The sequence below is a fragment of the Rhineura floridana genome, chromosome 20, assembly GCF_030035675.1.
Source record: "Rhineura floridana isolate rRhiFlo1 chromosome 20, rRhiFlo1.hap2, whole genome shotgun sequence".
NCBI classification, from domain to species: domain Eukaryota; kingdom Metazoa; phylum Chordata; class Lepidosauria; order Squamata; family Rhineuridae; genus Rhineura; species Rhineura floridana.
The window spans coordinates 949602-965570 of NC_084499.1; the positions used below are offsets into that span (position 1 = coordinate 949602).

At 48.5% G+C, this 15969-nt stretch overlaps 1 protein-coding gene across 3 annotated transcripts in view; it reads right to left on the reverse strand.

Annotated features, from left to right (window-relative positions):
- Positions 1 to 950: 950 nt before the first annotated feature.
- The window catches only part of NDOR1 (NADPH dependent diflavin oxidoreductase 1), a 41435-nt gene continuing 26416 nt past the window's right edge, over positions 951 to 15969 (reverse strand). For all 3 annotated transcript variants that reach the window (XM_061603704.1, XM_061603702.1, XM_061603703.1), the window contains 6 exons: positions 14783 to 14890; positions 13235 to 13349; positions 10903 to 11049; positions 8806 to 8924; positions 3693 to 3784; positions 951 to 1220 (listed from right to left, as the gene is read on the reverse strand). In XM_061603704.1, coding sequence (XP_061459688.1) covers positions 1076 to 1220; positions 3693 to 3784; positions 8806 to 8924; positions 10903 to 11049; positions 13235 to 13349; positions 14783 to 14890 — 726 coding nt within the window. In that variant the 3' untranslated portion in view covers positions 951 to 1075. The remainder of the gene's footprint in view (positions 1221 to 3692; positions 3785 to 8805; positions 8925 to 10902; positions 11050 to 13234; positions 13350 to 14782; positions 14891 to 15969) is intronic.

Consider the following 15969-nt stretch of genomic DNA (forward strand, 5'->3'; position numbering starts at 1 on the left):
GGAGGTTCTAATTAGCGATCAGAATAGCCATTGATTGGCGGCCTTCCTCCTGCTCCATGGATTAGTCTCTAAACCATTTTAAAAGCCGTGCAAGCCAGTGGCAGAGGGTTCCACAGGTTACTTCTGCAAAGAAGCCCTTCATTCAGTCTGCCATCAGTCTCCTCACATCAGTGTCATTGGGTGGACCCCTCTATTTCATTTTTGGGAGTGAGGGAGAGAATATCCTCTCTACTTTCTCTGCACGGTACATAAATTCTAATATTGTTTGAAAGGGGGGAGGAGGGGGAGGGGACCCTCCCTCTGTCCACATCCTCCCTCTGAGGAAACTTGGTGGACCTGTCACCTCCCCACCCTGAGCAGGCAAACCTTTTTGCTTCAAATGAGGTGAAGCGCAAGCAGAGAAAGGAAGCTTACAGAACTGGAAAAGGGGGTTGTGGGTCCCAAGGCAACTGCCGCTGGCTACTGTTAGGACAGGGGAGGCCACCACTCTGGGCCTGATCCAGCCAGGCTCTCCTTGTGTTCTTCAAGGAAATGCCCTTGCTGAGTCAGTCGGACTCACAGGACACCACAGCCGCGGTATTTTGAAATCAGTCAATCAATCAATCAAAGGAGAGTCTCCCAGATTTCGGGCCTAAATCCCAAGTATGTAGGAACGCGGGAAGCTGCTTTATCTCAAGCCAGGCCGTTGCCCCACTCAGGCCAGCTGGAGGCTCTCCAGGGCTTCAGACTCGGGGGACTCTCCCAGCCCTACCTGAAGTCGCCATCGGGGGCCGCGCCTGGGACCTTCTACGTGCAAAGCGGGCTCTGCTGGTGAGCCACGGCCCTTCTTGCAGAGTTCCAGAAACTTCTCTCTGGAGAGGAGGCCCATCACCCAACATCCAGGCTGCCCACAGAAACACAGAAAGGCCACCATCACCAAACACACACGCCAGAGGCCAGGAGCAAAGCTGTTGATCGTCTGGGGAGGCTGTTCTGGCCTCCATTTATTGGTCCCTACCTGGGTCCAGGACCCCACACTTGCTGCATCCCATCAACAGCGGGTGAGAAGCATCCTCCCGCCCCCTTTGGCAGCAAATCAAGACCAGGTCTCGGCCTGGTAGCGGCGGGCCCGTTCCAAGCCAGAAAGGTACTCCTCAGCTTCCGAGGGAGAGAGGCCTCCTCCTGACTGGAAGACGCACTTCAGGGCCCCGGCCACCGCCTCAGGCATCTGCTTGGCGTTTCTGGAAGAAAGGGGTTCCATGACAGGGCAGGGAAACAGACTGCAAACCGTTTCCCAAACATTTGGGGCACCTGAGCCGGCAGCCTGCACTGTACCTTTGGAGCAAAAGAAGGGAGCAACATGGATATTTTTAGTCCAGCCTTGCCAAAGCCAGGGTGGGGGTGGGGGGTCATACCTGGATCAGGGCAGGGAACAGAATGTATATCAAGATGACAAGCAGCTAAAGCAAGCCAGAGCGGCATAGTGGTCGCAGTACCGGGCTGGGACCTGGGGGACCCAGGTTCAAATCCCCGCTTGGCCATAAAGCTCCCTGGGTGATCTTGGGCCAGTCCGCTCCCAGCCTAACCTACCTCACAGGCTTGTTGTGAGGATAAAATGGGGGGAGGGGGAGAATCATGTCTGTACACCACCTTCAGTGCCTCGGAGGAAAGGTGGGATACGCACATAATAGGTAAACCTTAAATGGAAAGTTGTCCAGTGTCAGAGAACCAGTATTGCGGAGTGATTAGGAGTGTTGGCCTAAGACCACAGGAGTCCCAGGTTTGAGCCCACCCACTCAGCCATGAAGCTCGCTGCACCAGTCTCTCTCTCTCTAATCTACCTCACAGGGTTGTTGTGGGAATGAAACAGGGAGGGGGAGAACCACACACACACTACCCCAAGCCCCTTGCAGGAAGGGGAAGCTCAAAATGTAACAAATATATACATCTCTAAATTAAAGCAATTTAACTTAAAAACTTAAATATAATTTTTAAAATATAAATGAAAAAAAATATAACATGCTTCCCAGATCTCAGTGTCTGTTGCAGTTTTTGACCAGAACACAGGAAGGAGGGAACAGACTTGTTCATGTTTTCATGTATATTTCTATCAGCTAAAAGGGGCTAGAAACTTTTTCTTTTTAATTTTCTTTTCTCTTTTTTTAAGTAATGCGGAAAATTCAGGGAAGGTTCCTGAAATATCCCCAAACGAGCCAGGCTCTCTGGTGGCTTTGGCCCCAGGCCAGCCTCCAACAGGTTTGACTAAAGTTGCTCATACTGTTGTTGAGGTGCTTGTTTTGAAACAACTTTTAACTCCTCGGAGACTTCTCCAGACGAGCAGCTGCCTCACAGTGCCCAGGGCCTGTTTGTGCTTCCAGGAATGCAGAGGAGCTGGCTTCACCCAGAGAACCGGCTGCCCTGCCATGTCTTCCACACCCTGGGGCAGAACGATGAATCGAGGTTTCCTCTGAGGAGGATCCTGTTCAAAAGGTGCCACACCTGCTGGACGCAGCGCCTTATAGGATCCCACAGTCAAGGGCCAGGGCGGGGCGTACAGACTGGTAGGCCCAAGCAAAGGCCACAGGAAAAGTGATGCCAGGCCAGAATGAGGAAGACAGCCAAAGGGACAGGGTGCGCTGGCCAGAAATGTTCAAGTCCCCCTCCCACAGCACTGAAACACACAAAGATCATTACCCAGCAACAGCAGCCCACGTTAATCAATCCAGAGTAACTACCCTCCACACTTACACAAGTTACAGCTTAATGAGCTCTCTGCCTCCGGAGAGCACAGGGGATCTGGTTTGTAAGCCCTGAAACAGTTTCCTTCCAAAAACTATTTCCAGAGCATGAGCCGTATCAGGCTGCAATTCCAAACACCCTGACTATGGAGTGAGCCCCATGGAGGGATCACTCCAGCAGGAAACACAACAGAGTCTCACAGCATCTTACATTTAAAGCAGTGTCACACCACTTCTCAACAGTCCTGGGAACTGTCGCTCGTTAGGGATGCTGAGAGGAGACTCCCTATTCCGTCCCCCTGAGGTACATTTCACAGTGTGGTTTAATAGTCCCAGGGAAATCTGGGAATTGTAGCTCTGTAAGGGAACAAGGGACTGTTCAGAATGCTTAAGCTATATTTCCCAGGAGTCTGTGGGGGAAGCCCGGACTGTTAAATGTAAGGGGTGGATGTTGGCAGAGGGCCTTGTGGCAACTTAAAGGCTAACAATATTAATACTACGGCAGCACAACCTTTTGTGGATTCAAGTCACAAATGTTTGTGCCAGGAAAAAACCTGCTTGCCTTTAGTTAGGTGCTGCACGGCTCGCAACTGTTTTTCTACGATCTACTGGCGGCTGGACTCTTGCTCTACACATTTGCTCCTCAGGCTGCATTCTTGCTCAGGCTTGGCATTAATTAGCACATGCCGGCCGAGAGGCATTGTGAGTGGGAGAGACCTTTTGCTTGGGAAGAGGCTCCAAAAAAGTGTGAATCAAGGGGATTCACCTGCCAGCCTGGGGGAAGCTCTAGGAAGGCACCATCCTGGGCTCCAGACTATAATCCAAAGGAGGATCCCTACTGCCTCCCCAACACAGACACTGCAGTGCCGTTTAGTGCCGGAGATCAGATGCATCAGCCTCAACGTGGCTGGGAAGCCTGTGATGCTTGGGCAGGCAGGGGCAGGTCTCAGCGCTTTGCCGCTCTGTGTCACTTACCCGGCTAGGAAGATATGGGCGCCCCGCTTCACCAGGTCCCACACCAGTTCCTCCTCCTCTTTGATACGGTGCTGCACATAAACCTTTTCCTCCTGCAAAGAATACCACACAGGTAGTCATGGAAGGTCACGCAGCCTCAGCTAATTTGAGCTCAGAGCAGGACTTTCTGTTCAGGTCCACACCAAGGAGAAGAGGAGGGTTGCCAGTTCATAGTCTCCCCTCAGCCATGGGCCAGGCAACTTGGAATCCGGGCCCTGAGGCTGGATCAGGCCAACTAGTCCAGCATCCGTTTCCCACAGTGGCCAGCCACACACACCTACGAGAAGCCCACAAGCAGGCTGTGAGCCAACAGCATTTCCTTGCTGTTTGCCGCACCAGCAGCTGGTATGCTGAGGTAGACAGTCTCTGAACAAGGAGGTTCCACTTAGCTATCATGGCTGATACCCGTTGCTAGACCTCTCCTCCTCCAGGCTGTCTCATTGCCAGGGGACGTCACGACACCTTGTGGCAGCAAATTTCATAAATTAATGGTGCACTGTGGGAATTCTAAACTAAAACAATTTGGTGTAATCAGCAGTTTTGGACACTCTCATAGCTTACGTGTATCTCTGCAAGTTCAAAAGCACAGGTCTCAGTATCGATCCTTGGGGGAGTTCACTTTCTACATCCCTCCACTGGGAGAACTGTCCATTTATTCCTCCTCTCTGCTTGCTGCTTCCTAGCTGGTTCCTGATCCAGACAATAGGACCTCGCCTCTTATTCCATGGCTGCTAAGCCTACTCAGGAGCCTTTGGACATTTGAAGCCAGTCAGCTTAATCATGCCGTTTCTCCAATCACAGAAAGTAACAAACCTTGGGTACAAATGGAAAACAATCTAACAGAGGGTCATGCAGTGAATGCAGTTTTCTTAACACCAAAGTATTACATGCAAGAAATTAGTTTCCCCCAGTTATGTTCAGCTGTGGAACTCGTGATTTGACTCTTGCTTCTACTGCAAACAGAAACTGATCTGGTGTTGGCCCCCTTGTTGTCTTCCTTTCTCGTCTGGACTGGGACCTTAAGGGATTTGAGTGCCCTATTCTGGACTAAAGGTGTTCCTGTAATAACGGAAAGGAAAAGGCGTACCCAATAAATTCATGAGGCTCTTTACAATAGCTGGCCTGTGGTGTTTAGTAGTAGTTGTTGCTATTTTCTATATGCTGATAAGCATAATACAAGGTAATCCAAATAAATATGTACACAAAAAAGAATTAAAAAAGAAAGAGAAGCCTTTCGTGAAGTACTTTGCTGAACGCTTCCTGAAAGTCTATCTACACAGTTCTCCAGAGTGCCAGTCCTCATGAAGCCAACAGGGCAGCAACACCCACGCCCAGGAAGAAGGTGTCTCCAGACTCAAGGGAACCCACTGCAAGGCTCCTTAAAAAAAACTGAAAAAGACCCTAAGGTGGTGGTGGATCTGAAAAGGCTCAATGAAAACCAAGCCTGAACAGGAGCCCTGTACACTGCAACATTTAGTTGCAGGTCTGACCTGTGTATACACTAATAGTAATCTCAGTTCTCTCGATTGTCAGTCCTTGTGTAGCCAACATGGCAGCACAAGAGGGAGGTACCTGGAGTCTGGGAGATGGGCTGTCCTGGATGGGGTTGCACTCCCTTGGAAGGAGCAGGCCTGTAGTTTAGGGGTGCTCCCGGCAGGCCTGTCCTTAGCATGTGCGGGGCCCAGGGCAAAAGCATAGTTGGGGGCCCCCCACATTCTTTCTCTTTCAAACCTCCCGCCCAGACTAAGCCGGCAAGCGCTGCCTGTAAATGCGCTGCACAACTGAGAGGGCGGCAGGGCTAGCTAAGCGCCGCACGCACACCCACTTCACAGCTGATGAGTGGAGAGGGAAAAACAGTTCAGGCACGCAGCCAAAGAGCAGGAGATTCTCCAAGAGCGGGAAGCGGCTGGCGAGACTGCAGGTCTGAAGAGAAAACCCCCCGCTGCAGCCCAGCTTCTCATCGCCAAGCGCAGGCCCCCCAAAGCGCGGGGCCTGGGGCACTGCCCTGCTTCCCGGTGCCTAGGGTTGGCTCTGGCTCCCGGATCCAGCCTTGTCACTGGAGGCTCAAGTGTCCTTGAGTGCCTTTTTTTTAGCTACTGTTGGTTCACTAGCTAGACCCTTTCGGATAGAGATAACTTGGCCACAGAACTCCATGCTTTGGTAACTTCCAGATTGGATAATGGCAATGTGCTCTATGTGAGGCTGCCCTTGAAGACAATTCAAAAACTTCAACAGGTCCAAAATGCAGTAGACGGATTGCTGGCTGGGGTTGCTTGTAGATCTCATATAACACTCATATAACATAAAATAGCTACATCGGCTGCCAGTTCGTTTCCAGGCTCAATTCAAGGTGTTCATGTTAATGTTTAGAGCCTAGATGACTTAGGACCCAAATATCTCAAAGATCACCTCCTTCCCTACAGACCCTCTCGGGTGTTGACATCAGCAGAGGGGACACTCTTGGTAGCTCCGCTGCCCTCAGAGGTTGTTATTATTATTTGGTTGGGGGTGGTGCCCTGGGAGACGGTATTCTTTCATAGAATCACAGAATAGTAGTAGAATTGGAAGGGGCCTATAAGGCCATCCAGTCCAACCCCCTGCTCAGTGCAGGAATCCAAAGCAAAGCATTCCCGACAGGTGGCTGTCCAGCTGCCTCTTGAATGCCTCCAGTGCTGGAGAGTAATCTGCCCTCTGCAGTAATCTGCCCTGGGACCGGCTGGTGAAGTGTGGGTGGTGGTGGTTGTGGTAATAGTAATAATAACAACAATTATTATTATTATTATTAAAAACAAACATGTACACTCATGCTCTTAGTCCTTATTGCTGAGAGAATATGCTGGGCTTGGGGTGCAGGAAAAAGGACCTCCTTGAATAAGATTTTTGGTGGTCGGAGGAGATCAAGGCCTTGTAGAGCTCCATGAATAGCAGACCCAAAAGAATAAAAAACAGCAAACAGTGAGGAATAAAATTATGCAAAATAAGAAATATTCAATATACACTAATTGCAGAACCTGGCTTTCCTTGGCACAGAAATCTGGATGTGCCTGAGGGCTGTAAGTATTTCAATTTGTTATTTCAGTGCAGAACGCACACATACATGCACATACAGAGAGAGAGAGAGAGAGAGAGAGACCTTGCTAGGAGTTACCAAAGTATTTAAAAGCAACAGGTGGGGGGAGGAGGGGAGAAACATCCATATAAAACCAAACTGTTGGTGGGAGGAATAGCACACCTTGTTTTTCTAGGGAGACTCCACCCCACCTACTCACGTGCGCATGGACACACACACACACACACACACACGTACTCCCCAGTAGTATGACATCAGAGTCAGATCCAGATTAAACAAGGAAGGAGAAAGGGAGGGGAGGAGAGGAATTTGAAAAATCCATGGATGACTATTCAGGTTACTCCAGGAACTTGCTCACATCCACTGCGGTCCCTGAAGCAGCCCGTGGCCGGAAGGCAGGTGCCACAGACAGGCTGGGCCTCTAATGGTCCTGTTCCCTCTCCTCTTCTTCTCATGCATCTTCCTGGCTGTTTAGCACAGCTGAGTTGCATGTTCAGAAGAGCCACAGGATGCAGCGCCTTTCTGGGAGTGAACCAAAGCATAACACAGGTGGCGGCAGTGGGGGGCAGGGAGTCACCTATTGGAATGCTCCTCCACATTTGAAAAAGGGTCCCTGCAGATAGAGAGCTACCACACTAGGGAGGGAGATGGGCTAGGAGCCTTCTCACCTCAGGCTCTAGCAGGAGATGAACACAGGAGGTTCAAATCAAGTCATGCAGTTCCCCCACCAGCAATCTCAAGTGGGATAGTCCAAAGACCACCATGCCAAGAGAGGTTTCATCAGGCCTTGACCAAACCCAGGAGCTAAACAGGGTGCCAAGCACTGGAAATCTTACTCTGCAACTCCTCTAAAGGACTGAGATTTCACTGCATGCTTTCCAAGAACATCTCTGCAGCAGCCATGAGGATGCAAGAAAGCGTTTTAAAGAAGTTGTAACCTGTGGCTGAAGCCAGAGCCTGCAGCTATTTTTGCCCTTCCACGCCAAATAAGGCAGCTCTTAATATCCCTCTCAAAACAAGACCTGGAGGGAACTGCGGCAAAGGGCAGGGAGTGGGGCCTGGTCTCCTTCAGCAGGAAGTCTATCATGGGCTATCATGCAGGACAGGGCTATCAATGGCTACTAGCCATGATGGCTGTGCTCTGCCACCCTAGTCCGAGGCAGTATGCTTCTGAAAACCAGTTGCCGGAAGCCTCAGGAGGGGAGAGTGTCCTTGCACTCGGGTCCTGCTTGCGGACTTCCCCCAGGCACCTGGCTGGCCACTGTGAGAACAGGATGCTGGACTAGATGGGCCACTGGCCTGACCCAGCAGGCTCTTCTTATGTTCTTATAATGTTGGAAGATTCAGGACAAACAAAAGGAAGTACTTCTTTCTTTACTGGCTCTTTGTTTTAAAGTTATAATGCCAGGACTCCTCGCACATCTACAGCGATGCTCATCCCCTGCTGCAGGTGGGGACAGGTGGGTCAGCAATGACCAGAGCCAGGCACATTTTCCTGGCACTCCTTGCTCAAATTTCTCAGCCGAGAGCCTCGTGGTCCGCTCATGCCTCAGATCCTTTGGCTGGGGTGTGCGACATCATGCCCTTTGACAGGTAAACGGTAAAGCCTCTGGATTGGAGAGATCGGGTCTGAATATTAGGAACTTGAGGCTCCTTCTGCTTCTCCTGAGTTCCAAGAGCTGCAACTTCCATTCTGGCTCCAGCAGCTGACCTCAGGAATCCTGAGCTGGAGAACAAACCCTCAAGTCCTGGATTCAGGGATGGGGTCCACAGCCCCAACAGAACAAACACAGGGAGCTGCCTTCCACTGAGTCAGGTCATTGGTCCACCTTATCCCAATACTGCCTACACAGACTGGCAGTGGCTCTCCAGGGCGTCAGACGGAGTCTTTCCTAGCCCTAGTGGAAATGCCATCGGGGGTTGAACCCGAGACCCTCGCCTGCAGAGCAGATCCTCTGGCACTGGGCCACAACGGCCCTCCCCAAAACCTCACACTGAACTCACCTGATCCCGGGAAAAGGCCACAAAGAGCGCTAGGAATCCCCTTTCAAGAAGCTCCTCCCACTCCGACTGGCAGTAGAAATCTTTGGCTTTTTGTCGGCAGCCAAAGAACAGGCAGTTCCCTATTAAACAAAAAAGGACAAAAGGCGGCAACATCAGGAATGTTTTCCCCACAATCAGGGCTACAAGCGCTTCAGTGGGCAGATCAACCAACTAAAGTGTGAGCTCTCCCGCTGCTGGGACTGCAGTCGGGGGACACAGCGCCTGCAGCATATTGTTTTTTTAATATATACAACAATTTTTATTGCATTTTCTCATATCTCCCCTTTCTCTTTCCACAGATTTTCCTTGAAGAATATGTTGGGTTTTCCATGCTTAGCAAGTCACTGCAACGCATTTCAGCCATGACAGCTCATATATATCATTAAGAAGGCACAAGATAAACATTGGGTCGATATGGAGATAGCTGTGGCGGCAAATGTAACTTTAAAAGTGCTGCCATTTCAACACATCACACCTAAACCATTAAATGAACTCAGGAATCCTTTTATAATTTGCACTTTATAAGCATGGAAAAACTGGCAAAGTAAGTGAACACCTATAAACCCTCTAGCCCACGTTCTTTTTAAGCTGTTTTGATTCCAGCGTATTATTTTATAGGGCCATTCCTCACATTACGCACAGCAAACCCACAAGAGTTACAATCAAATATGATGCTCAACGAGGAACCACAGTCGGTCCCAGCACCCTGACGAACGGACCAATATCAGCTTCACCCAGCCTGGTGGCCTTTAGATGTCCTGGGCTAACATCAGCCCCAGCCAGCATACAATGCCAGGGCTGGTGGCAGTTGTAGTCTAGAACACGTGGAGGGCATCAGGCTGGTGAGGCCTGACCTATATCATGCACTTCTTTGCCATGTTCACCATTTTTGGGAATTTTTTAGGTAATAGAAAAAATAAAATAGGTCCCCTTTCCTTCCAGCAAAGAGTGGGAAACTGTGCTGATTAAATTGTGCATGAACTGTAATCTTTGGGGCACAGTAAATCAAGACGATCAAGTGCTAGTCCTAGTTTATGATTACAGCAGCAAAACAATGATAGTGGAAAGTATGGCTGGCGAAACTACGTGGGAGGGCCATAGCTCAGGGGCAGAGCATCTTCCTTGCATGCAGAAGGTCCCAGGTTCAATCTCCGGTGGTATCCCTGGGTAGGGCTGGGAGAGACTCCCTGCCTGAAACCCTGGAGAGCTGCTGCCAGTCCGTGTAGACACTACTGAGCTGGATGGACCAAGGGCCTGACTCAGTATAAGGCAGATTCCTGTGGCAGGCAACAAGGGAGGAAGCAAGGAGTGACGTGAAATTAAGCAGTGTAAGTTTACAAGGGGATTCTTTTCAGAAGAAATTGCATTTCTTTCTATACATTCTGGAAATGATAGAACTATTATAAGCCTTCCATTTCTCAGAAAATGCTGACGTGGAAAAAAATTGGGATGGGCTGTAGTGAGTTTTTTGGTTAAGTGTTGCGCGTATAATGAATTCTCTCTCTCTTTTTTGTTACAATAACATTTGTTTCTAAAAAGGTATGCAATCTTCCATTTCCTGCAATATCTCAAACAGTCACTTGTACGGAGGTTTTGGCAACAGGGAAATGTATTTCTCCGTGATGTATTAATTGGCAGGTGATTTCACTGAAGTCAGCTAAACATCCTGTAATTAGTTGACAGACTTAACAGCAACATTATACGGACGTGCCTTATTGGCCAAGAGGTGGAGATGTGAATATCCTCTGCATCCAACTAAACACAAAAACACTGATCGATAAACAGTGGAAGAATTCTTTCTACAAACACACACACACCCCTCTAATTTATTTTACTATGTTAGCACCCTCTCCTTGCTGCCATTCTCTGAAGAGTGTTCCATACAACTCAAAACCAGTTAATAGCACCACCTACTGAAAATTTAAAGAAAGATCACACAATACCCTTCAGTGCTGTTCAGTCAACTCTAATGCAGTTTTGAGCCAAGCCCACACCACCACATCTCCCCCTCCCTACCAGAACTTTCAAAGAGCACCTGTCCCCAAACAAGAATGCCACCTTTTTTGCCCTGGGCACCGCGTTCCTGTATGGCTGCTCGGAAAGGTGCCACTCCTGTGCCAGGTCCAATCATGATCACAGGTGTGTCTGGGTCAGCTGGGAATGTCATCCCTCCTCTCTTCACCCACAGAGGGACCCTCACGGCCTCTGGGAAAGAAAGAAAGAGCCTGTGTCAGTGGCAGGAGTGCCAAAGGCCTGGGGGTCATGCAGACATTTAACTGCTCACACTGCTGATGAAGCCCTTCCTGAGTCTCTTGTGGACCACTAACTATAAAAAAGTGCAAGGTAGTTTACATTAAGAGAAAAGTCAAAACTCTTAATCCCTGTCCCTGTTTTGCCTTGGAATGGAAGCCTTTGCGGGTGCCTTTTAAAAGTGCATTACAGAAGCCTGTGTTCCCATTCATGCCCCTCTTGATGAAGAGATGGATGAAAATAGCTGGATGAAAAGATGGAGCCCATGCATGGCAGCTGAGCAAAAAAGCAAATCCCACGCTAGGGATCATTAGGAAAGAGACTGAAAATAAAACTGCTGATATCATAATGCTGTTATGGCGAGACCACACTTGGAATATTGTGCACCATCCTGCCCATCTCCACTCATAAACTCATTGTAGAGCTGGAAAAGGTTCATCAAAGACAGGGCAGGCAAAAGGAAGGATTTCTTCACACAGCGCATGGTTCAGCTATGGAAGTCACGATGCACAAGATGTAGTGATGTATGTAAAATGGAGAGTACAGCTATCAATGGCTACTAGTCATGATGGCTGTGTACTGTTCCCACTATGGGAGCCAGTCTACCTCTGAATGTCCTGCTTGTGGTCTTCCTAGGAGGCATCTGGCCAGCCACAGTAATGAGAAGATGCAGGAGTAGGTGGGCCCTGATCCAGCTGGCCTCTTCTCATGTTCTCTAATGAGCACCTAGCAAATGCTGCTGAACGTGCACGAACTGCAGCTGTTCTATAGGGAGGACACCCAGCTCCGTTGAATGATCAAATATTAATGGGGGGTTTTCTTCCAAAAAAGAACTACAGTGCCAGTTTACGATACAGGCCCAGGCCCAGGCTTGTTTCAGGAGCAAGTGCAGAGCAAATGCACCTCCAGCTGAGAAGAGCTGTCAGCAAGTGTGTGCGCATGCCTGGTCTGGCAGCGATCCTTGGTCCAAGGACAGGAGCCGTGCATGTACACAAGTGCCCCCATTTTTCATGAATGAAATCCCAAATGCCATGTCTAAAGGACAGTTCAAGATGCAGGAGTTCCCCCTGTCCCTAAAGAAGGGGAGGGAGGTGGGTGCACACATGCAGAAAACAAATTTAAGCTGCGTTCCACATTCCACATCGGGGTGAAAGGCAGGCCCTTGGTTTGGTAAGGCTGGAGATGGCCCTGTTGAAACTGTGTGTTGTTTCTTTAAGGGGAACGGTTTGGGAATGACACAGGGACAAACCTGTAGGGACAGCTTTTTTATTAATTAATTAATCAATTAATTAAGCAAGCTCTCTGGGCAGTTTATAATAACTAAAAACATTAAAAAGAAATATACAAATTTAAAAACGCATCTTTTCAAAACAATTTAAAACGTATACACGTTACAAGGGCAAATGAGGCAAGATCAAATGCTTTTTATGTAACTCGCACTGAAAATTGAAAGCAACTGGATTTTTCCTGCTCCTTTTTTTCATTTTCTTTTCAGTTTGGAGAAGCAGAGTTTAGTTTGCTGTAAGCAAAATTTATCAGTTAATAAAAGAAGTCTATGTTAAAGAAGTTGAGCTTTGGTCACTCTTGCTAAGAAAGCCTCTGCTGCTGCCATAGACCCAAATGTGGCTTGTCTCAAGGTCTCCCCTCTTTTGGTTTCTGCACATGGCATCATGTTTTTCTACGGAAGGGCTGAGCTCAACTGTTCAAATAAATTGTTATTGTTAAATAGATTGAAAACCACACCTGCCATTCAAAGGAGGAAGACGCTCATTCGCACAAGTTCCCCCAAATCCATTCCCTTCTCCTCCCTGTTCATGGTTATCTGGCTTCTCCCTTCCCTGACTCCACAGCCTCCCCCACTCAACAAAATTCAGATTGCAAACTCCTTGAGATGGGGACCTGTCATCTTTGCACAGGCACCATGCCCGCATCGAAGGTGCCACATAAACAATCTACAGCTGTGCTGGGATGCAGAGGACCAAAGCCAAGAGTCCACTGCAGTAGCAGGCCAGGTCATAAGGTCAAAACAGCTCCCACACCTACCTCTCAATCTTCCAAAAACCAAAGACCAAAAACCAAAACCAGGAGTGTATTTTACCACCACCACCACCACCTCTCCGTCTAGCATCACCAAATTTACCGTTCTGTGGGTCTAAACCAGCCAGCCACGTTGAACACAGGCCACGCCGAGGTTTACTAAGGTGGGTCTTGTAACGCACCACCGCCAGGAGGATCTCGATTCTGTTGGGGTGGGCCTGGGGACAGAGGCAGAGAAAAAACAGGTGCATGGGGGACTCAGGTTGGAACATCTCCAGCAGAGGTTCCTCCTGAATTGGCAGGCAGGGATACGGGAAATGAGGCTAAAGGGGTAGAAGATGCGGCCTGCCCTCGGCGGCAGCAAAGAGGAAGGGACCCACTCCCAACGCAGTCTAAGCGGCACTTGTAGCATCAGGCTTGATCCAGCCATTGTGAGTGGCAGCACACACCAAGCAGAGGGGACTCGCCCCACAGACATGCACTGGTCGAGGGACTCCCCCTCACCTGCATCACTCCTAGCCCACTGCCCAACATTTCATTTATCACCCCATAACAAAAGGCAGATTGCAAATCAAATGTTAATAAATAAATGTATACAACATTAATGATACAGTATAAAACAATTTTTTTTAAAAAAAAGCTGAAAACACAAAACACAACTTGAAACCGGCTTTGCAATTCAGTGCTAGGAGTACTGCAGGTCACTCTTCCTCATATCACAGCTCTATAGATAGAGCTAGTGTAGTGGTTAAGGTGTTGGACTACGACCTGGGAAACCAGGGTTCGAATCCCCACACAGCCACAAAGCTGCCTGGGTGACCTTGGGCCAGTCACTGCCTCTCAGCCTCAGAGGAAGGCAATGGGAAACCACCTCTGAATACCTTTACCATGAAAACCCTATTCGTAGGGTCGCCGTAAGTTGGGATCAACTTGAAGGCAGTCCATTTCTATTTTTTTCATGGATAGTTGCTATGGGAAGAAAGGGAGTAGTGCCAGGCTAGCTCCATCTGCAGAACAGTCCAGGAAGTGCAGCCAAAAGGCAGAGTGTGGCTCTCAAGGTTCAAAAATAATTTTGGAATTTCTCCTCCCACCTTCCTCTAGCTTGCATGAAGTTAAGGTTTAAGGTTTAAGTACACAATAAAGGACACTATTTGCTGTGTGGAGGTGCCAAATCTGAAGAGGGTCAGAAACAGGAGGTGAAAATTTTGCTATTCTTCTTAGAATTACTGAGATTAATCTGGAATGGATTTCCCCAACCTGGTGCTTCAGATGTTTTGGGCAATTCCCATCAGCCCCAGCCAGGATGACTGGGAAACGTGGCAGTCCTGGCTGCAGCTTATGAGCACTGGAGTCCAGGGTTGAGAAAGGCTGATCTAGAAAATGGGAAATAGGTGCTGCGGATCCTCTTTGCATTTTGGGAATGTGTGTGTTTGAGTGTCTCACTCACTCACACTCACACTCACACACAAGACCTCTAATATATAAATTTTAAAGACCCCTAACTCTCTCTCTAGTGAGCGAGCAAGAGAGTGAGTTTTGAAAGCAGCAGAACTTCACCCAAACTTGCTCTGGATCCCTATTCTTGACTTATTCAACTCTGGAGTATCAGACTGAGATGCAATCATCCCCCTTTGCATCTTCCCTTTCTTACCAGCATCGAGGAAGCGATTGAGAAGGCACGGGGCCTGATCCGTGGAATGAGGTCTAGCAGATAATCGCACGGGATGGCACAGGTCGTCTGAGGAAAGTCGCAGAGGACCTTGGGGGTGAAACAGGAGGAGAAAGAGGTTGGCCCAGAGAATAGCGGGGTGAGGCGCACTTCCCTAACGCTTTGAAGCCAAGACATTTTCAACTTTCCCTTGCTTTGGAATATTGTCAGCATTGACGCCTGCTGAGGAGCTGTCAGGCAACCACTGAACCAGAGCTAAGGATTGTAGAAAAAATTCCAAGGGAGAGATGGGGAGCCACACTATGGCCCCCACACCAGATGTTGCTGGATGGCAACTCCCATCATCATCATCATCACCATCCCCCCTGACCACTGGCAATGCTGGTCGCTGGGACTGGTGGGAGTTGGAGTCCAACAGCCACCGGAGGGCCCCCACAGCAGGTGCCCCATCTCTATTCTAAGGCCTCTCAGGCCTCATCAGCGGCACGTTCCAGGATGGAGCTCTGGCGAGGGTGGGCACAATGTCCTTCTGGGATGCTTGTCGGCCACACCTGGCTTCCTGACTGAGGAGACCCTCCAGATAAACTTCCTTCTGAGGTTTTCTACAATGCATGGTTTGAAAAACACTGTGGTAAACAATGCAAAGATAATATCCTCTCTTTATAAATATCAGTGAATGGGCAGCAGAAAATTTCCTGCTGCTAATTTTTTAAGTTTCTAAGAGTGCACTGTTTCGTAGCATTCATTAGCAACATAATGAACTGAATGAAATATCAATCAAATTCAAAGTTGTAATTTACTTTTTTTAAAGCTGACTATACATAGTAAATGTATATATTGCAATTACTCAGACATGCTAAAATTAATGTATTAACGATTGTCAACAGTTTATTTCCCCTTAAAATGTGGAGCGCATGCTACTGAATTGTCATGTCTTAAGATATTTACAAGTATTCCAACAAAAATATTCCAAAAGTATTCTCACAAAGTAAAGCTTTGAAAAGAGCATTTCAGCCACATTAAGGACGATAATTATTTATATGTATGCTACAATTCCATAGGAAAGTATAGGATGTGGCATAGGACCCAGAATGCAACTGTCTGAGAATACCCACTCTGATTTAAGGAGCAAGTTTCTAGCCCTTATGGCTGTAGAGATAAGCTGGAAA